At 43.7% G+C, this 22,905-nt stretch overlaps 2 protein-coding genes across 3 annotated transcripts in view; one reads left to right on the top strand and one right to left on the bottom strand.

Moving 5' to 3' along the window:
- LOC121100144 (interleukin-9 receptor-like) overlaps nucleotides 1–20,135 on the bottom strand; it is a 41,521-nt gene extending 21,386 nt beyond the window's left edge. Inside the window, 1 exon segment of the mRNA XM_040620397.1 lies at nucleotides 19,637–20,135. Coding sequence (XP_040476331.1) covers nucleotides 19,637–20,135 — 499 coding nt within the window.
- MFSD14B (major facilitator superfamily domain containing 14B) overlaps nucleotides 20,113–22,905 on the top strand; it is an 80,549-nt gene continuing 77,756 nt past the window's right edge. For both annotated transcript variants that reach the window (XM_040620386.1, XM_040620384.1), the window contains exon 1: nucleotides 20,113–20,252. In XM_040620386.1, the coding sequence (XP_040476320.1) occupies nucleotides 20,145–20,252 (108 nt within the window). In that variant the 5' untranslated portion in view covers nucleotides 20,113–20,144. The remainder of the gene's footprint in view (nucleotides 20,253–22,905) is intronic.

Raw genomic sequence — 22,905 nt, 5'->3', positions numbered from 1 at the left:
AACGATATGGCGCTGGGTAGAGGGGATGTTTGCACAACCTTGTGAATGTACTGCATGCTGCTGAACTCTATACTTTACCTTTTTATTTATTTTTTATTTTTTTTTTTAAAGATTTTATTTATTTCTTCGACAGAGATAGAGACAGCCAGTGAGAGAGGGAACACAAGCAGGGGGAGTGGGAGAGGAAGAAGCAGGCTCATAGCAGAAGAGCCTGATGTGGGGCTCGATCCCAGATCGCTGGGATCACGCCCTGAGCCGAAGGCAGACGCTTAACCGCTGTGCCACCCAGGAGCCCCTATACTTTACCTTTTTAAAGATGTATTTCTTTATTTTATAGAGATAGAGACAGAGAGACAGAGAAAGAGAGCCAGCGAGAGCACAGCAGGGGGAGGGGCGGAAGGAGAGGGAGACGGAATCTCAAGCTGACTCCCCACCGAGTTTGGAGCCCGACATATGGTTTGATCCCACGAATCTGAGATCATGACCTGAGCCAAAATCAAGAGGCGGACACTCAACCAACTGAGCCACCCAGGCGCCCCTGAACTGTATACTTTAAAATGGCTAATTTTATGTTCCTTAAATTTCACCTCAACTTTAAAAAAAACAAAAAAGCAGGAGAGGGTCCTTCATGGTGAGGAATAGCCTGGAGACCAGTGCACAGATCATGGAAAAGAAAAGAAAAGAGATCTTTGGCACAACGTAGGTGTGCAGGCCAGGAGCTGAGAAGAGGTCCCTCAGCCTGTCGGCCTCCCTTACTGAATGGCATTGACCACTGTCATCCTTATCTGAAGCTCAGATTTTATTTTGTTCTGTTCTTTTTTTTTTTTTAAGATTTTTTAATTTATTCATTTGACAAAGATAGAGACAGCCAGTGAGAGAGGGAACACAAGCAGGGGGAGTGGGAGAGCAAGAAGCAGGTTCCCAGCGGAGGAGCCTGATGTGGGGCTCCATCTTAGAACGCCGGGATCACGCCCTGAGCCGAAGGCAGACACTCAATGACTGAGCCACCCAGGTGCCCCTATTCTGTTCTGTTCTTATCAGAAGTACCTGTGTTATTCCCACGTCTGTACTCATGCTTTCTTCACTGTTGCAACCAATAGGTTATCTTGAGAACTGACATGCTTGGAAAACCAAGAAAAGGAAGTGTGTGTTGCAAACAGCTTTGGCCTGGAGAAGAGGTGATAATGCAGAAAATGGAGCAAGAGTTGAGAGGAAGGATGCAGACAGCCTTCCCGAAAACCTTTGGGACAAGCACACATTCAGAGGCATGAGAAAAGGCTAGACTCCCAGCATTCACTCAGGTGGGCTAGATAGACTTTTATGTGGAAATCTAGAGAACTTGGGGACATCTGGTTTATACTGAGAAGCACACAATACGGCAGAAATCTGCCTGTGGAGTGGAATTCTGGAAAGGCTCATGGCCCAGAACATAGTGCGTGACTCCAGGCACAGCACCTGCCAATCCCGAGAAGACTGATAATTCTCATAACATTCCCGTAACATTCAGGGAGAGGAATTCACACAAAGGTCAGACTAGCATCTCAAAATCCGGCTCGCAACCCTTGCCTTTGAAATCCCAAAAGTTGCAGAAGAGATCGTATGAAAAGTGCCACGATAGGAGTTTCTTGGGGAGGCTGGGGCTTGGTAGAAACTGTCATTAGTTCTGGTTGGTGGCAGCCTGCCCTAGCACCAAGCACAGGGACTCTCTGGGGTATCCAGGATTGTTGGTGATGACACCAAAGCACAGCTGGGAGACCCAGGGGACACAGGCTCCATGTGGCTGGGATGATGGCTGATGCCGAGAACGCTATCTGGCACACAGGAGCTGATAAAAATACTGATATGTATCTGAATGAGTGGGAGATAGAGAAGGGGGCTTGATCCCAGCTGCAAAGGAAGAGACCTTACTGAACCCTCATGTGCAGTCACTAAGGAGCACGGAAAAGAAAGCTGCTGAGTCAGAGCTCAACCCCATCAAAATCCAGAGTGGGGAGCATCACTGCAATTCCTTCATTACAATGCATTCAGGTTATTGTTTGGTTGGTTGGTTGGTTGTTTTTTTGTAGGCTCCACACCCAGCATAGAGCCCGATGTAGAGCCCATGCAGGGTCTAACATAGGTCTTGAACTCATGACCTTGAGATCAAGACCTGAGCAGAGATCAAGAGTCAGAGGCGTAACCCACTGTGCCATCCAGGTAACCCTGTTTTGGTTTGGTTTTAATCCTTCTATTTTCAGACACTAATTTGTCACTTACTTGTCCATAAAAATTCCCTTCACAAAAAATATAAAAAGGAGCCTGAAAAATATGGCTTAAGGAGTTTTTTGTGTCTCCTTCTGGTAGTTTCTTGTATACTCCACCACAGTTTCACTTTTAATTTTGGGTAACTACCAGCTGTGGGAATTGACTTCTAAGTACTTTACGGACCACACCCATGAAGGCCGAAATACTGAAACAGACAGAATGCACTCCAGAAGGCTAGGAGCTCACCGGGACCTCAAGTGCTTAGCCGTAATTTGCATATTAATGGGACCATCAAGGAGCTTGCGAAATTCCTTTACAAACCGGTGAAGGAAGTCTGAGATTTAGGACCCAACCTTTTTTTTTTTTTTTTAAAGACTCATTTATTTATTTGAGAGAGAGAGAGAGAGCGGGATGGCGGGGCAGGGGTGGGGGCGTGGGCAGAGGCCGAGGGAGAGGGAGAAGCAGAGCTGAGCGTGGAGCTGAGCGTGGAGCCCCATCCCAGGACCCTGAGATCATGACCCGAGCCAACGCTTAACTGACTGAGCCCCCCAGGAGCCCCAGGGACCAAACTCTTATCCAACAGACTATCAGCTGCCAGTTACCAGCATCCAGGGATGTCATGCTGTGTGGTCTTAAGCTCTAAAACACCCTCTGCTCTCTTCTCAGCCGAAACGTCTATATTTCCATTATAAACATTGTGCATGGAATGTTAGTAAGTCCGTAAGATTTCCGTGACTACATTTTTGGAAGGCAACTCTGCACTATTAATTAATTAATTACAACGGACAGCACATGTTTACAGCCAGGCACCCATTTCAGGCACTGTAAAAATATATGTGCAGGCTTACTGATGATGTTCCCACCCCTACAAAAAAACACTCAAAAAATAAAAAATGGAAAACAAATTGGAAACAAGTTAACGCCTACCCACAGGAGAAAGATGAGTGAAGTCATGATCTATGCAGACTGAGACACAGGGACGCTGGTGAGGGACGCCCTGCTGGGTGCCCGAGGTTCGGTCTCCAGGGCACAACAGCTCTACCAGGGCACCTGTGACTTGGCATTTGCTTCCTTGCTGAGACCAGTGAGCTCTGACCTCCATGCTGTCCCTTCTGTCCTGCTCCCCTTTGTCACGTCAGACGACCCCGGTTCCGCGTATAGTGAAGCTCTGCGCACTCTGCCTTGATCTGATGGCCTCACAGCCCAGTCATCAGACTTTCCCTCTGAAACACTTTGGATTCAGCAGCTCACCACCCCCACTGTCATTTCTCACCTAAACGCTGGTACCAGCCTCCTAACCGGCCTCCTTGTGTCCGCTCTGACCCTTTTTGCCACACACGAATCGAAGAGATCATTGCACAATGCAAATTATTGTGTCATTCTTGAACCCTCTGATGGACTCCCCCACATTTGGAGAGAAGTTGACATTGCCTCACGGAGGCCACACCTCTTGGCTTTATCTTCCTCTCTGTTGCTGTCAGTTGTCTCTCAGCCACCCCAATCTCACTCCCTTTCTGGGCCTTACACAGGCGGTTCCTTGTGTTTCCAACACTCATCTTTCAGATCTTCCCAGAGCTGCTTCCTCTTCGTCATTCAGATCTTTATTAAAGTCTCTGCTTTTCAGAGAGGCCATCCCAAATATCAGATGAAAGCAGTTTCACAAATTCTTATCTTTTCCACGGTAGATACCAGTGCCCTACATGATCTTTTATTTTTGTTTAAATATTTATTCCTATCTTTTCAGAAGATAGGACTCGTGGGGAGGACTCTGGCTTGTGATTGGAAAAAGACCCAGCTCACAAGAGGGAATCAAAACATGGAGGAAGAGCAAAGAGTAACACACCAAATTGTTCACATTGGTTTCCCTGAGCATGGGGAAGGCAAGAGAGATGAGAAAAAAATAAGACCATAAAATTTTTTTTCATGTCCATGATAAGAATGAATGTATAGTGATAACTGTTTTGCACATACATAAAAGCGAGCATGTGTTAATGTGTGCTTATGTGATTAATGAAAAATTACTTATGACTTTTGATAAAGATAGGCAGGAAGACTTCATTTAAGGAGGCTACCACAACAGGGTGTGTAGTCAGGGGAGAGAAAGAGGGTTGACTCAGAATACAACAAAGAAAAATGGGAACTTACAACCCAGCAAGTCAGTGGATAGAAAACTTAGAGGAAACATCAAGGGTAGAGGGGAGTCTGGCCCAACAGGATCCTGCTGAACCCTAACAGGACCCTGCTGAAAGCAGGCTAGGGTGATCAGATAGGACCCAACACCCCTGAAGAGGCCATGCCTTGAGCTTCCGTGATGGGCGTCATTGTCAATGAGCTAATAGCATGCTGAGAGCAAGTACAGGAAATACATGTGGGGGCCCTGCTGGGGGTAGGAGCCAAGGCTGTCAGCAGGGAAGGCAAGCGTATCAAAGACAAAAGTCACCAGGAGAGGCCTGCCCCAGCGGCCCAGCAGCCTCTGCCCGCCCTCATGAGGCCAGATCACCTGCAGGTACGGTTCCAATGAGGACGTGGATGCCGCAGAGGTGTGACTGGTTCCTTAGCCCTCTCCACCACGCAGCTCTGTGACTGCCTGGGAGAACCTTACATACAAGCAGAAAAGTCCCAGGATAAAAATGGATGAACCGTCCATACACTTTTTAAAATATTTTGCTTATTTATTTGACACAGAGAGAGAGAGCACGAGCACACAAACAGTGGGAGTGGCAGAGGCAGAGGGAGAAGCAGGCTCCCCACTGAGCAGGGAGCCGGATGTAGGACTCGATCCCAGGACCCTCTTATCATGACCTGAACTGAAGGCAGACATTTAACCGACTGAGCCACTGAGGGGCCCTGAAACCACATCACTCTTTGAAAATTTGATAAAATCCCTGATAATTTCCCTGGCCATTCGATATTTTATTATCTGTAATCTTTCAACACATCTATTTGGATGAAGTTTATTCAGTAATCAATGGATGGCAGATATGTCTGTTTTGTCAATTTAGACTGTATTTTCCTCTGAGTTTATCGTCTCCATTTTATGGGTTTCAACAGGGCCAATGGCTTTCAAGTTCGATTATAAGAAACTCTCGTTTTCTACATAGGTTACAACTGGCCATTGGTCTTGGTTCAGATCATGGTAGTCTGTTACTTATTTACTTCCAGTATAATTAACATACAGTGTTATGTTGGTTTCAGGTATAGATAGTTGCATTTTTATGGAAACAAAGCTAAACTTGGGATTGCGCTCTGACCAAAAGTTCACTAACAGCAAATAAATCATAACCTGTTAAGTAAAGTCTTCAAGGCAAAAATACTATAGTAATCCACTTTGAGCACTTATGTGGTCATGCTCCCTGTCACTGTCTCTGAGATTGTGAAAGCAGAGTGGAATACAGATCATCCTTGTTTAATAGACGAGAACACTGTGTTTCATGGGTATGAAGTAACTTGGTCAAAGTGACACTGGTGTTAGTGGCTGAACTTTTGAGAGCTGGAAAATGCTCATTGTTGGAGCCGTACAATGGTGCTGTGATCCGGTCTCAAGCTGTTAAGCCCATGTTGAGTGTGAGGACTGCATAAATGCAAAAGCAAAAATGTTCTGATAGGAAATGAGAGAGAACTTTATTGAGCACTTTTTTTGGGCAAAAGATTTAAAATAAGCATAAATAAGGTTGATGCACTCAGAGAACTATGGAATACTTTCATAATTTCTTAAAGAATTGTAGTGAAAACGGAGTATCCCAAGATTTCCCAGCTGTTAGTAACACAGTGCTACCACGTGAACACCAATGCCAGTCTCGCAGCTCTGAGCGCCCTCCAACCACATCACGCCGCACTCGAGGTGAGCCCCTGTACTCTTGGGCCTCTCGCGGGTGCTGCTACTTGGTACTTTTCACTGTGCTGCTCTCGTGCCCTTTAAGCCCTGGAAGCAAGGCCAGCGGTGGAGGCTCAGCTTCCTTGTTGCCCCACAGCTCTCAGATGAGATGAATGTTCCTCTCTTAATCCAGGTCACGGTGGGTCACGTGAGCCACAGTTTTCCCAAAGCCTATTGAAACCACATCAGTAACGTGGAGCTGTCTTGTTCATTACTTACCCAAGTCGACAAATCCAATTTGTGAGATAATATCAAATTGTGGTGAGGAACTCTGGGGTCATTCTACCTCAGTTTGAGCCCTGGCCCCACCACTCATTGTTGGTGTGGCCTCGAGTGCCATAACGAATCTATTTCTGTTTTCCTGCATTTTAAGTGCAGGCAATGCCCAGGGGTTTCTCCTGACACGCCGACTGTGTATTAATGGGTCAGCACCAGCTTGACATTCCACTGACTCGCAGTAAATGTGCTATTATTCTTTTTGTGTTGACACTGCTGCAAACTGTGAATAATACAGACTTGTCCTCAAGATGTTTCTAGTTCAGTTCAGTTCATTTGGGTCAGTGGAGTTTATTTCAACTATTTGTCAACGGTTAATAATAAAAAAAAGTATTCTTCTAAAAAAGATGAGAGTCTTCAAAGAAATATAGGCTGTTTGGTAAACAAATAATTGTAATGGGTACAATAAAAAGAAGTGTGAGTAAGGTAAAAGGTGCAGCCACAGAAAAAGACACCAGGAACTTTAAATTTTATTGTAATATTAACCTTAAAAATAAAACTGTTAGTTATTTTACCAGCAAAATGGGTTTATTTGGGAATAACAGAGAATTGCAAGCTATAGCCCAAGCAAAGACAAGTCCAACGAACAAAGGAGAGTAACTGTGATTTCATGAAGAAGGTGCAGGAAGTTGGGAGGGGTTGTTCCGAACGCACATCCATTGAAGAAAGGCAAGAGCTCAGGGTGGTGTTTCTCACTGGCTGAGTTGCAGGGATAGTCGATTTCTTGCCCGTGATGCAATCAAGATCTTTTCCTTTTGGGGCCTGATATTGACCGTTCTTTCCTGTTGAAGATTCTTCTGCTGGAGCGTGTAATTGACAATTCTTCTATGATGAATGTTGAATAGTACTGCTCCCTCTTGGAGCCTCCGCTTCCAGCCTCTCAAGTCTACTTGAGTGAGGTTTCCCTTTGTTAATTTCCACAGTAATATGAGCCAGGCTACATTGGCGGACCTGCACTTCCCAACCACACTCCATGGAAAGCTGGAATGGGATCAAGTGCCAGGACATTCCACTATTCAACTAGACAGTGGTGAACGGGGATAGAAAGGTAAGCTTTGAGCCAACAGAGGGCCGAAGTCACATCAGTGGAGCTAAGATCAGCTGACCAGGCTGAGGGGAGAAGCAGCACTAAACAAGGAAAGCACCATAGCGTTCAGTGAGTCAACAGCAGAAAGATGAGGGCCTTGGCTGTGGTTTCAAATGGAGTTTGGAGTTCTGGAATTTTCTTCCCAGGCAAATGGCTTCAGGGTTTTGATGGTTGCTCCTTAAAAGAATGTTAAATAACAAGCAAACAAACAGAACCTATTCAACACCACACCAATTTTTAGGTTATTTAAATTGCCTTATCACTTGTTTACAAAAACAAAGAATTTATTTGCCAGGATGTTGCAGACAGGTTTTTAACACAGTACTGTCAACCTCTTGGAACCAATGTGACTCTTCCACTTTATAGAAAATAACCACCCTCTGACCTGGCTAAAGCCAGTCCTCATTGTCAAAGCAATCAGCCAAATCAAACACCAACTCACATTCTGACAGAAAAATCTTATTTTTTTGTTTAATTCAAATAAACACAGTATTGAAAGTCTGTGACAGGAGACTTGACAAGAGCCTGTTGCTTCCATAAAACATCACTCTCTCGGGGGTGAGGCATTCTCAAACTATCCCCTTGTTTAGCCCTCAGAAGTATTTGTTTATTTATTTATTTATTTGACAGACAGAGACAGCCAGCGAGAGAGGAAACACAAGCAGGGGGAGTGGGAGAGGAAGAAGCAGGTTCCCAGCAGAGAAGCCCGGTGTGAGGCTCGATCCCAAGGCCCTGGGATCATGCCCTGAGCTAAAGGCAGATGCTTAATGACTGAGCCACCCAGGCGCCCCTTTTGAAAGTTTTTATCATGAACAGATGTTGAACTTTCTGCTGCATATATTAATATAATCCTTTTTTACTTTTTATTATTATTTTTAAAGATTTTATTTATTTATTTGACAGAGATAGACAGCCAGCGATGGGGGGAACACAGGCAGGGGGAGTGGGAGAGGAAGAAGCAGGCTTCCCGCCGAGCACGGAGCCTGATGTGGGGCTCGATCCCAGAACACCTGGATCACGCCCTGAGCGGAAGGCAGACGCCCAACGACTGAGCCACCCAGGTGCCCCCCTCAGAAGTATTTAAATCCATGCTCCACAGTCAGTTTGGGAATGGGTGAGAGGCTTTGGTGAAGCAGGAGAAAGGCGGCTGTGGAAGGGAAGGTGAGGAAGGCGACTTTGCAGAGCAGAGATGCTTTTTAGAGCAGGTTAGCTGTAGAAAAGAATACACGCCCAAGGTGAGAATCTGGAAGTCGGTTAAATAAAAGCCATAGAACCTCCAGAAGTCTTCCCATATCCCAAGGGGTAGACATACCCCAACTTGAACACCAATGATCTAAGTTCCCTTAAGTTTGGCGTGTGTGCCAGGATTGAGTGGATTAAAAAGTACACTATCAGAGTAGTAACTGAGAGTGCTAGGAAAAACTTCTCCAAACTTGGAATTTAAAGAGGGAGATGCTGTATCCATACTAGAAGACAATTGTTCAACAATCCCACCTAAGGGTCATCTAACTCTCCAGGAAAAGAACTGATTGTTTATTTTTATTTTTTTTTAAAGATTTTTTATTTATTTATTCGACAGAGATAGAGACAGCCAGCGAGAGAGGGAACACAAGCAGGGGGAGTGGAAGAGGAAGAAGCAGGCTTATAGCAGAGGAGCCTGATGTGGGGCTCGATCCCATAACGCCGGGATCACGCCCTGAGCTGAAGGCAGACGCTTAACCGCTGTGCCACCCAGGCGCCCCCTGATTGTTTATTTTTAACTATTTATTATTAGTAGGCCCAGACATTGTACAGCCCTGTAAAGTTAGAAGTTAGACTGTAATAAACTGATCAGTTGATTTTTTTCTATGGTGGGAAAATTACATAACCCCAAATGTTACAGTTTAATTGCCCTATAGGACATTAACTAGGGCTGCATCAAGTTTAGCAATCATTATTCCCTTTTTTTCTCACTCACTGTAACAATCCTACTTTTTCAGATTCTCTTCTGAACTCACTTTATGTGTTCCCTCATTAATAAAGTAAATTATTGCACTCATATGTGGAATTTAAGAAATGAAACAAATGAGCAAAGGGGAAAAGAGAGAGAGAGACAAACGAAGAAACAGACTTTTTCTTTTTTTAAGATTTTATTTATTTATTCAACAGAGACAGAGACAGACAGCAACAGAGACAGAGACAGCCAGAGGGAACACAAGCAGGGGGAGTGGGAGAGGAAGAAACAGGCTCATAGCAGAGGAGCCTGATGTGGGGCTCGATCCCATAACGCCGGGATCACGCCCTGAGCCGAAGGCAGACACTTAACCGCTGTGCCACCCAGGCGCCCCCGAAGAAACAGACTCTTAATTAATAGAGAACACACTGACGGTTAGCATAAGGGAGGTGGGGGGGATGGGTGAACTAGGTGATGGGGATTAAGGAGTGTGCTTGTGAGGAGCACTGGGGTGATGTATAGAAGTGTAGAATCACTGTCTCGTACACCTGACGCTAATATAACACTGTATGTTTACTAAGTGGAATTAAAATAAAATAAGATAAATGAAATATTGGCGTGTCCTCACTAACTCTTTGGGTGAGAATTATGTTAACATTTAGATGATTACATGTTGACAGAGAAATATGCATGAAGTGCAGAGAAGGCACAAGGAAAGGGTATATGACACAGAAGAGGAGAGATGAAGAATACCAGGTGCAGATGGTACCTGAGTTGAGGGGAGGGGTGCAGGTTATTCTAGACAGAGGGAGCCTCATGTGTAGGAGCTCGATGACATGGGCATAGAATTATGCCAGGTAATGAGGCTGAGAGATGGGCAAACTGAGAGATCCAGGGCCATCCATGTCATGCTAATGAATTGGAGGTTTGCCTTGCATAAAAATAGGATACCTTGAAGAATTTTTAGCAAGCAAATGACCTAAGATGGATTTGTATTGGAAATACCAATTTTGTTTGAAGAGTGCATACGTAGATGGAAGTAAACCCAAAGAAAAAGACACTAAATTACTGAGAAAGGAGAAGGGTATGAACTAAGGCAGTGGCAGTGGCAGTGGCAGTGAGCAGGTGCAGAATGACTTGAGGTATAGAGTAAATAGGGCAAGGCGGTTGCTTGGATGTGTGGGTAGGAAAAGAGAGGTAGGAGTTGGGAAAGGCTATACGCAACATTTGATAATTGATTATGAGGGGGTGGCAAGGAGGAGGAGCTGACCTACATCACCAATAATTCCTGCTTTAGGCACAGAGATTGCATCAGGCGGCAGCAACACACATTCAGCATGTGAAACAGAGAGAAGTAGGGCAAGGAAGAAAGTCCTTAAGTTCCTCACCTTTTACGTAATTCACACACATTATAGAATAAACTCTTTGTCTACCTGCCTCGCTCAAAATGCTATCCTTCCTTATGAAATGTTTGCCTGTCACATCTGATTCTGAATCATCCTAGTATCCATTACAGCCTAACATACACTTTTTTTTAATAATAATATTTTTTTATTATATTATGTTAGTCAGCATACACACTTTTTTTTTTTCAAAAGGTAAATCACAGGATGCCTGGGTGGCTCAGTCAGTTAAGCATCTGCCTTCGGCTCAGGTCATGGTCCTGGGGTCCTGGGATTGAGTCCCGCATGGGGCTCCTTGCTCAGCGAGGAGCCTGCTTCTCCCTCTGCCTGCTCCCCTGCCCCACTTGTGCTCTCTCTGTCTCTCTGACAAATAAATAAAATCTTTTTTAAAAAGTTTTTAAAAAAGACAAAAACAAAAGGTAAATCACATTTACCTTTTAACCAAATTTGCTAAATGGAATGGCTCTGTAATGCAAGGAATTGGGAAGATTAAGGATAGTTCTCCATTGAAAAAGCAGGAGGCAACTAAAGTGAATCCTTTCGAACAACAAACAAATATGGAAATATAGATATGTGTACGCTTGAGAGGGCCTAGATGCATTGACAGCTCAGTATCAACAAGCACACCCACCACCCAAATCTTGGTTTCTAAGTACCACTCTTATAAAAGGAATCAGAAATGGCTGACTCTAGGGCTGGGCTGAGAAAATACAAGATGAACCTGGAGTATCTTGTAGCATCATAAATAACAAAGTTCTTTTTTTTAAAGTTGATTTCTCTAGAGGACACAGGAGAAAACATGAAAGAGCCCCCAATGACCAAAGATGGAACAATTTGAACAACAAAAAAAAAATGTTAGAATTCTAGGTTGAGGTTGTCCTTTTCTCTTCTTTCAATACTCTCAAAATGTCACTCCACTGTCTTCTAGCTTGCATTGTTACCAAGAAAAATATGCTCTCATTCTCATCTTTGCTCTTCTGTATATGATATGTCTCTTTCTGGGGGCTGCTTTTAAGATTTTCTGTTTATGACTAGTCTTAAATAATTTAATTATGATGTGCTTTGGTGTAGTTTTCTTCATGTTTCTTGTGCTTAGGGATTCTGGAGCTTCTTGGATCTGTGAGTTTATAGACTTCATCAAATTTGTAAAACTTTGGCCATTATTTCTTCAAATACTTTTTGTGCCCCTCCCCATTCTCCTCTGGGGACTTGAAGTATATATTAAGCTAATGTGTGAATCTGCCATGCACACTCCAGTTCCAGTTTTTGTTTTCAATCTGTGTCATTTTGCATAGCTTCTATTGCTATTTTCAAGTTCACTGATTTTTTCTGCCAAGTCTAAAATATGTCATTCATCCCATCCAGGGCAACTTGCATCTTTGACGTCTTATTATATATTACTAACGCCAGTGGAGCCCACAGCACGAGTTTGTTGTATAATCTGCATGGCTGATTCTGTTATTCTTCTTAGAAAATATACCTCTGTATGGATACTTTCAAATGACCTTTGAGTGTGCAGATTCTTTCTTTTTCAATGAGTCTGTTGTTGAACTCTCTGTTGTGTTTTTCATTTCATTCATTGTGTTCTTCAGCACCAGAATTTCTTAGTTCTCTTTTATAAATTCTGTCTCCCTGTGGAACTCATTTTACACATGTATTGTTTTCCTGATTTTGTTGAGTTGTCTCTCTGTGTTCTTTTGTGTGCTCACTGAACTTCTTTAAAATAATTATTTTGAATTCTTTGCCAGGAAATTAATAGCGTTCCAGCGGAGACTGTAACTGGAAAAGTATTCATTTTAACCTCTGTTAAAATGTAGATGTAAGACAGCATGATTAATTCATTTAAGTGGAAAAAAATCAACAAAAATATATAATCAAAATGAATAAACTCTTGCATTCCTCCTCCTAGGGAAAACAAACTGTATTAGCAGCGGCACCTGTGTGGCTCGGTCAGTTAAATGTCTGTCTCCGGCTCAGGTCATGATCTTAGGGCTGGGACTGAGCCCTGCATCAGGCTCCCTGCTCAGTGGGGAGCCTGCTTCTCCCTCTGCCACTCCCCCTGCTTGTTCTCTCTCTCTCTCATTCTGTCAAATAAATAAAATCTTAAAAAAAAAAGAACTGTATTAGCACATTTTGCTCTGACATGGTAATACTGATCATCAACAATTGTTAGAAGATGGAAGAGGGATAGTCAAGTATCCTCCAGACTGAGAAGGCACTTTAAGACCAAAAAATGAAGAAGGCCACTCCATACCGTTTACACAGTTTTATTCAGGGTAACGTAATGGCAGTGGGGGGCAGGCGGGGAGCATCAGGCAGATGACCATCCAGGTGCTGTGTGGCTATTCTCTGATAAGTCCAGACCTTAATCCACAGATTGTACAGGGCCAGTTAAAGTGGAGCCATCTGTGTACCAGAGGGGAGGGAGGGGAAGAAACTATGTTATCTCTACTAGTTATCTAAAGAACTTTAGGGAACATCAGAACAAGCCTTCTGCATGCTGGTCAAGGCATACATTAACCTCCAAAGGGCTTGTAACACAGAGCCCAGAGGGAGGTCATTGCACAAACGTAAACAAGATGTGGGGCCAAAGACGGAGTCAGTATTGTCAGCACTCTAACCAGCATTACAATGGCATTCTTACCTTCTACTGATTCTAAGATTAACCTTAGGAGATTCATACCTTGTTCTATATACCCTGCCAATGTCATAGCAGATTTCAGTGGATGCTATGGTAAAGAAAAAAATAAGCTTCAAAAATCTCCAGTGCTCCCTCTAGAACAACTCTACTGTGAGAGTATCTTAAGAAAGTGGCTTACAAATTTTTCTGGTTTTTGGTCCCAGCAGACAGGAAATGATACTCTAGCTCATAAGTGATATCATCGTTATAATCAAATCATATGACATCGTGCATATATTTTCCTTCTTGTCTAGAAAACTATTTGTTGAAATTAAATACTCATTCAGAAAAGTAGGCAAATCTAAGTATATAACTGATGAATTTTCACCAAGTGTACATATCTGTGTACCAGAACCCAGATCTAGAAAGAGAACATGATCAGCCTTGTAGAAACCTCTACAATACTGATTACCCTGACTCTGAACAACACAAATTAATTTTTTTGTATTTTTGAATCATGTAAAAGGAATCATATTGTCTATATTCTTTTATGCTTGACCTCTTTTGTTCAACATCATCTTGAGATTCAGTGATGCTATTGAGAATAGTTATAATTCATTCATTTTCACTGCTGAATGGTATTCCACTGTGTAAGCCACCATAATTTAGGAGATAATGTGTATATTTTCTTTCCAAAATAATTCACTGACTGCATTACACTTTACAAATTCCTTTGTGTAAAACAGGGTTTCTCAGCCTTAGTACCATCGACATTTTGGACTACATAATTCTTTGCTGTTAGGGACTATCCTATGCATTGTAGGGCGTTTATTAGCGTCCCTGGCCTCTTAGCAACATCCCCTGTCTGGTGATCATGACAATAAAGAACATTTCCAGAAATTGCCAAATGTGCCCTGGGAAGCAAAATTACCCCAGGTTGAGGACCATTGGTTTGAAGAATGGGACAGTTTTAGAGAAACTTGGGACATGTGTATGTGCCATTAGAGAAAGTCTACTTAAAAAAAAAGTTCATCTTGTTTTTGCTTAGATTTAAGCATGTGAGCAAATATAGCCTACTCATAAGTAATGCAACAAATAGCAAAACCCAAACTATTTCTTTTATTTCTTTAAAATACGTTTTAATTTTGTTTTTTTTGGGGGGTTATTTATTTTATTTTAAAATTTTTTTGGATTTAATACTTTTTATTTATTTTTATTTATTTATTTATTTATTTATTTATTTATTTATTTATTCATAATAATATTTTTATTATATTATGTTATTCACCATACAGTACATCCCTGGTTTTTGATGTAAAGTTCGATGATTCATTAGTTGCATATAACACCCAGTGCACCATGCAATACCTGCCCTCCTCACTACCCATCACCAGCCTATCCTATTCCCCCACCCCTCTCCCCTCTGAAGCCCTCAGTTTGTTTTTCAGAGTCCATAGTCTCTCATGCTTCATTTCCCCTTCTGATTACCCCCCTTTCTTTATCCCTTTCTTCTCCTACTGATCTTCCTATTTCTTATGTTCTATGAAACCATATGATAATTGTCTTTCTCTGCTTGACTTACTTCACTTAAATCCCAGCTAGTTAACATACAGTGTAATATTAGTTTCGGGAATACCATAGAGAGCATACAACACCTGGTACTAATTGAAAATCTCCAAGAAACAGACTCTTAGCTCTGGAGAACACACTGATGGTTACCGGAATGGAGGTGGGTGGGGAATAGGTGAAATAGGTGATGGGGATTAAGGAGTACACTTATGACAACATAACACTATTTCAACAAGGGAGGAAGTGTACATAGCACATTAAAAGAGGCAACAAAGTCAAAGGCTTCTGCAAAGTGTGTGTGCGCAATATATTCAGATGTTACTCAACTCTTCTCAGAGTCACTTGGAGAGAGGATATCCAGAAAGAGAAAATAATTGAGAGCTTTACATAATAATCTCAACTAATTATCTCAGTCAATCATCTCTACATATATATAATCATATAATGTGCTTTCTGTAATCATCACAACAGTCCCAACAAGGTGGGTATTAACATCCCAAATTTGTAAATGGGGAGAATGAGGATTACAGACGTTAAACCACTTTTTCAAGATTATACAAGCAATAATCAGTGAAGCAGATCCCAGCTCAAGTCGGTCTTTCAACTACTATTGCTACCACTACCTTTCGTCTATTTCTTAAGAGTTTCCAGTTGAAGAACCACAGGAGTTTTCAAGTATTAAATATCTGATCCACACGAGCCTCAACTAACAATTCCAGCTAAAGTTCTAAAACTCGGCTTAGACATATCAGGTAAGAACAAGAGGCATGTACTTGTTCATCATTCTTTGGGTTGTCACTTGTTCCATTTGTACATGAACATTTCTGCCTTCCAAAACAGGATTAGCAACACAATATACTGTAGGAGTCCAGAAAAATGAAGTAGGAAAGACTTCCAGGACATACTATGGGGCCTTCCTTCCTAAATACACCCTGTCTGGAACAGTATTAAGCTGGTTTAATTTCTGCTACAAGCATTTACTGACCATCTCCTACGTTCTGGGCACTAAGCCAGGCCATGAGACTACAAAGGTTAAGGGAGAGAAGTTCCTTGTTCTAAAGAAGTGTATGGTGTGATAGGCAGAATTCTAAGATGGTCCTTACAATTGTTCTACTCTAGTGGGCATACCCTGCATTATCCCTCCACTTGCCTGCAGGCAGGACCAGTGAATAAAATGGGATATCACTTCTGTGATTAGGCTACTAATCAGTTGACTTTGGTTTAATCAAAAAGGAGATAATCCTGGGTGGACTTGGTCTACTCAAGTGAGCTCTTTAAAGGAAGGTGAAGTCTCAGAGAGAAGTGGGAGGAAGCAAACTGTTGTGGAAAGGACCACTTAGCAAGTAACTGAACAGCCTCCAGATATTGAGAGGAGTAGCTGACTAACAGCCAGCAAGAATATGGGGCCCTTAGTCATAAGGCCACAAGGAAATGAATTCCAGCAATAACTTGAGAGAGCTTGGAAGCAGATCTTTACGTAGTTGAGCTTCCAGATGAGTATGTTGTCAGCTGACATCTTGATTTCACCCTTGTGAGACCCTCAGCAAAGCCAGTTAAAATCTGCCAGATTCTTGCCCCACAGACACTGAGATAATACACTGGTACTGACTTAAGCCACTAAGTTTGTGGTAATTTTCTATGTAACAATAGGAAACTAATAAAAAGTGTATAATTCATTGTATTTTTTTAGCGTGGGAAATTGGTTTGTTTTCTTTTTCGGATTATAAAAGTATACTATTACATATTCATAGCCCCAAATCAGAAATTTATATGAAAAATATTCTTAATTCTAGAGCCAATCATTATTAAATACTTTCATTCTTTTTTTGATTAATGTTTTTAAAAAAGATCAAACATTACTGTTTGTCTTTCTATGCTACAGTATTGTATGCATCTTTCTATAATATTTCATGTTCATGTATATCTTTAAAAATCAATAAAGATAAAAAGGCAGCACTTACCACACTGTGTCCTACACATCTACAGGATGTTAATCAGCGTTTCAAGAATAAAAATGTTTGAGAAACACTGCTTACTATATTTTCTCTTTCGAAAATCATGATACCCATCAACATATTAAAACTAGAGGAAATCTGGCAAAAAAAAGAAAACATTTTAATTTTGTTATTATTTAACACACAAAGTTATTTCCTACCAGGGGAACACTCTTCCTCTTGCATACCTATTAACAGAGGAGCATCTTTTCATTAATAATATGAATTCAAACAATGGAGATATCTAAACCCTCTTGGATGAAATAAGGTAACACTCTTATCTTTCAGTGAGCACCATTACTTTCCTAGAGTCTAAGATGTTGAGTTAAATTATGTGGAGTCCCAAGTTTTTGACCTTGATTAGTGCAGAATTAAGAGGTAAGGACAAGGGTCTATTTAATTCCTACGGTATAGCTCTCAACATAATGTAATTGTACAATTCACCTCTTTAAAATTACTTTCACGAGTCTCCAGATCAAGAGATCAGACCTCACAGTACCATCAACAAATGCTTTTTACAGTGTTATATTTCTGGCAATGCATTTTAAGTGGGATTTTCATAAACTGGTATGCATCTGGAGGATAATCAGGAAAGACGGCAGGTTTATCTTGACATTTTAAACAACTGCAATTAGACATTTTTGTATAGACATAGAAGGCAGAAGCAGGATCAAAGCATAGCCAAAAGAGGCAAGTAGTCTTTAGCTCAATAAAAGAACATAAATTCAAAAAATGACAGCTATCCACAAGTGAATCGGGTGTTCTTACCATTACCTCTTCTCTGGCTTTATTTAAGTAGAGGTTAGAGGACAACCTGCTTGAGATATTGTTGGGAAATTTCCTACTCTCAATTCAATGCTGTTGACTTCTAAAGTCCAGTCAGTCTCCTATTGTGAACTAAAGGGTCTTCAGTCAAGGCCGATAGCAGTACAGTCTCTGCATTAAGGGGCAATCCGGGTTGGTTGCTTGAGATAAAAAAAAGAACAGTGTTCTTTCAGGAAAAGCCAATTTTGGAGATCCATGTACTTTGGCAGGCAATGTCTGAACAGTAAGTATAAATTAAGTTATAGCTCTGTACACCAAGGGCTATGAACTAAATTGTATCCTCCCCCCAAATTTAGATGTTGAAGTCTTAACCCCCAATGTGATGGTATTTGGAGATAGGGCCTTTTGAGAGGTAGTTAGGTTTAGATGAGATCATGTAGGCAGAAGTGCTCATGATGGATTTGTGCCCTTATAAGAGAAAACAGAGCTTGTCCTTGTGAGGACACAGTAAGATGGCCATCTGTAAGCCAGGAAAAAAAGCTTTCATCAGAACCTGATTACTGGCACCCTGAGTTCAGACTTCCACAGACTTCTAGCCATTGGAACTGTAAGAAATAAGTTTCTGTTGTTTAAGCCATCAAGTCTCTGGTATTTTGTTATGGGAACCTGAACTAAGACACCGAAGTTACACTAGCTCAAGGCCTGGGAGGGACCTAAGCCAGCGTGTAGACTATATCAGAGCACACAAAAATCTTAAGGATTGTGCATGAACTGTTTGGAATGTTAACTTTAAAAATAAAACTGCCACTTATTTTACCAGCAAAAATGGGCTTATTCAGAAATATCAGAGAATTGCAATCCAGGGCAAGAAAGCAAGCTGTGTCAAACCCATAGACAAGTCCCAAGAACCAAGGAGAGGAAGGTTCTCTTACAGAGGAAGTTGGGAGGGCTGTTACAAACAAAAAGTCCTCTTGGGTAAACCAGGGGTTTGAAGTATAATGGCTTTTCCTTGGTTGGGCTGGTGGAGCTGGGGAGAGAACGGTTCTTCCTCCTGCTGGAATAATACAGTAGCTAAAGCACCCTGGACTTGCAAGCTGAGTCTCTTCTTGTTGGGTCTACAGATGATGGGAAGTGATAGGGCATGAGAGCTCGTCCTTCTGGTTTCCTTTTATTAACTCTTCACAGTAATAACACGAGTTGTAAATCAATGGCAGACTGACTGGACTTATTTCACCGTTAAGTCCATCTGGGTCTCCCTAATAAGGAGAAAGACATAAGGTCTTCAGGGTTTCAAGGCATTCCTCTTCTTTCAAAGAGGCATTGAATGCTCAACCACCTAGCAGGAAAAAAATATTCTGAGTACATTTGTACTCCAAACTGGTGCAACGGTCCTACCTGTTTGTTACCTTAGCTTTGTACCTACCAAGTCACGTTCCCTTTGCAGGGTTGGCACCTGCAAAACAGGATGTATCTACAAGGTCCTTCAGGGCCAGTCATCACGAGAGCAGCATTTATGAAGCCCGGATTAGTGTAGCCTGCTTCTGTACATCATCCCCTTACCCAGAGCAGGCTATTATCCCTATTTCACACATGAAGTTCTGTGATTCGGGGTAGTCGGTTCATATTCGCTGTGGAACCAACAAGTAGCTCGAGACTGAACAGGGGCCTGCATGTTTCCCATACTGTCCTTCCCACGCATCCCGCAGCCTAACGGAGCTCTCCATCAGCTTCTTTAGATTCTGGAGAGGACAGTTAGGGTTATTCCAGACCGGGGTGGGGGAGCTTGTGGGGGAGAACGTGTCCGTGCCTGTACCTGATAAGGATACCAGGAATCCCGGCAGAGGTGCCGCAATTACAAATAGCCCGCGCACTTGCGTCGGCGCGCCACACTGGGTGGTGTGTCAGGAAACAGAAAGTACGGCTGGGGCGGTGCTGGGAGATGACGTACTTCCGGCGCGCGGCGGCGTCCGGACGCCCTGGGGCCTCAGGAGACGTGGAGGCGGGGCCCGAGGTGGGCGGGGCGCTGCTGGAGGCCTCTGGAGCGGGCCCTGAGCTTGAGGCGGGAGCTGAGGCGCGGGGCGGGGCCTCCTGACCGGCCGGGGCCGCCGCTGCCGCCGCTGACGCCGCTGGCCGCCGCGAGAGTTGCGGTCGTTGCGGCGGGTGCAGCCGGCGGGTCCTGCAGCTGCGCTCCCTTCCCCGCCTCCTCAGCGGCTCCAGCCCCAGCCGCCCTTCCAGCCCTCGGCGTCGCCGCTGGCGCCGCCGCCCGACCCGCAGGCCGCCGCGGGCCGCGGAGCCCATGAGGGCGCGGGCCCCGCCGCCGCATCCGCGGCGTCGCCGTCGTCCCGGAGCGTCCCGAGCCGGCGCGGACATGGCCGCGGCATGAGCGCGGAGCCGCCGCCGGAGCCTGAGGACAAGGCGGCGTCGGAGCCCGCGGCGGGAGCCATGCCGGAGAAGCGCCCGGGCGCGCAGGCCGCTGGCGGCATCTCGGTGAGCGCGGGTGCGGGTCCCGGCCGTGGTGCTCAGCGCGAGGCTCAGGGTCAGGGGAGGCTGGGCGGGGCGAGAGCGCGGGGCCGCGGCCGGAGCGCGGGGTGGGAGCGCGGGGCCGGGCCCTGCGGCCCCCGGGCTTTGGGGAGACGTGCAGCGTCCGCTTCCGAGTCGGCTCCGGTTCTCGGAAAGCCCGTCCTTTCCGGGCTTAGCCATTGGATTCCTCACCACTGGGCTTTCCTAGCGCCGCTGTTCGCCACACAGAGCTCGAGGGCCTTATTGTTTCCAAGAGCGCTAGACGCGGGGCCCGGAGTATAAGTGATTCTGTTCTTTGTAGAGTTTTCAGACGTGTGATTGGCGATAGCATGTCCGTGGTGCAGTTTCTGGCCGAGCCTATATGGTGTGTGCGGGCCTCAACCGGGAAGTTGGCGGTAGAGGCTGGGCAGCACCCCGCTTCTTCCTCCTCTTCCGTGGGAGGGCAGGAGCTCGGAACAAGCTGCTGACGCCAGGGCCCGGCTGCGGAGCGTGTACAGGCCGGTCTCGCGCTCCGCCTTTACTCCAGGTTCAGGTGGCTTCCGAAGCCCTGACTTAATTGGCCCGGGTTCGGCAGAACAGCCTTTGTCAGTGGCGCTTTGGTTCGTTGTGGGGGAAGACTAAGCAGAGAGAGTCAGTCATTTCTTAAAGACTTTTTTTTTTTCCTTTTTTGGTCTGTTTAGGACAGGAAATACAGAAATGTTACAGTACTAGAAACTAACACACACAAAAACCTTGAAATTTTAGGAAAATTAAGTGTACGTAGTCGGCTTCACATTTTTTGCTTACATACCTATATTTGCTTTTTAAAAATGCTACATGATTATTCTTGGGTGATGTGAGTCCCTATTAGTAGAATTGGGAGGGTGGGTGAAGTGGCAGGAGCAGTAAGTAGAATGGAGCCAGAAGAGTTGGCTTCTAGTCTTGGTTCTCTGAGAACCAGGGTGCACGAGGCAAGGTCTTGGCGCAGCCCTGCCACTCAATGCCTCACCTGTAGCAGGAGAGCTTAGTAATGTTGAAGGACCCTCGTTGCTCAAGTGAGTTCTTATTTTTGAAAAAGCGTTAGGAGTTCCTCATTTCAAAGATAAGATTTCTGTAAAGGGAATTTTATCTTCAGGGGGGGAAGGAAATTCCAGAGAATTCGTTTCTCTCATTTTATTTTTGATTGTTTAAAAAGTAGACTTGTCATCTTCCTTCCCCCTCTAAACTAAACCAAACTGCCAGGTCCTCCTCCTGTCTTTGAATTGATAGACCATAATTACTAACCAGAGGCCATGCTAGCAACATGAGAGGTAGCTTCCTTCATCCCTTAACATGCTTACAACATCCAGTACATTACTAAGTCTAGCTAATTTTACCAGGCAAAGTATTCTGTGCATCCCTATGATTCATTTCCTTAGCATTTTGACTTAGATTTTGAGTTACCTTTTGGGACCCTTGCTTACCTCACCATTAGTCTGCTGTCCACAATGTTGATCAGTGTGATCTAACATGTAAATATAATTACTGCTGTCCTTAACTTTTTTCATTGGCTCCCTTTGGTTTATAGGATAGAAAAATAACCTGGCAGGTAGAAGCATTATAGCATAGTGATTAGGTGAGCATGCTTGGATCCCAGTTCCCACCTTTTATTACCTGCATAACTTTGGGCAAGTTACATAATACCTCTGAATTGATAATAGTATTTACACAGGGGATTGTGAGGGTTACTGCAACCTTGCACCTACTAAGTTCTCAGTAAATATTCGCTGTTATTAGTTCTCAGTAGTTTTCACATGAATGATTGGTCAGAACGTATAGGTGATTCCTGTCAGTCCTTTAGTAAGATAAAGTCACTAATTTTATGTGCTTAGAGCTAGACCTTTTTTTTTTTTTTAATATTTTATTTATTTATTTGACAGAGATAGAGACAGCCAGCAAAAGAGGGAACACAAGCAGGGGGAGCGGGAGAGGAAGAAGCAGGCTCATAGCGGAGGAGCCAGATGTGGGGCTCGATCCCGTAACGCCGGGATCACGCCCTGAGCCGAAGGCAGACGCTTAACCGCTGTGCCACCCAGGCACCCCTAGAGCTAGACCTTTTGAGGGATGTTTACTCAAGGAAACTTTTAGACTCTTTATTCCCTGATTCCTTCTCCTGTGGACCCTGATGCTAATCTGCTAATTTGGGCACAAGTACATTTCTGCCCAGTTTTTCCTTGTCTCTGAGGATGCATGGAGTCAGTATTGATAAACCAGCGAATATGGTTTTCTGATGCTTGCTGTTCCTAGTGAAATGACTAGCGTGGGCAGGTGGCACAGTTCAGACGCTGGTGCTTTTTGGAATGTGTGGTGGCTGGGAAAGCAAATGAATGCCTTTAATCATATAGTTTCATGTTGTATGCCGGTACCCCAAAATTATGTGCCTTTCCTGCTTGCACTTTCTGCCTATTATCACTTCCAGGAGCTACGTTCTGCAGCCTCCATGACTTGATTTCATTTTAATGTATTGGAATTTCCTTATAGCTTGATTCCAGTGATACTCATGGTTTCAGGTTCTTAGATGCTAATGATTATGGAGAAGACTGCTCATACACAGGGAACCTGTGGACAGCTTTTCAGCCTTGTTTGGCAAAGAGATGTATTG

The sequence above is a fragment of the Ursus maritimus genome, unplaced genomic scaffold (genome assembly GCF_017311325.1).
Source record: "Ursus maritimus isolate PB19 unplaced genomic scaffold, ASM1731132v1 scaffold_34, whole genome shotgun sequence".
Classification (NCBI taxonomy): Eukaryota; Metazoa; Chordata; class Mammalia; order Carnivora; family Ursidae; genus Ursus; species Ursus maritimus.
This window is presented reverse-complemented; position numbering and strand designations above follow the sequence as displayed.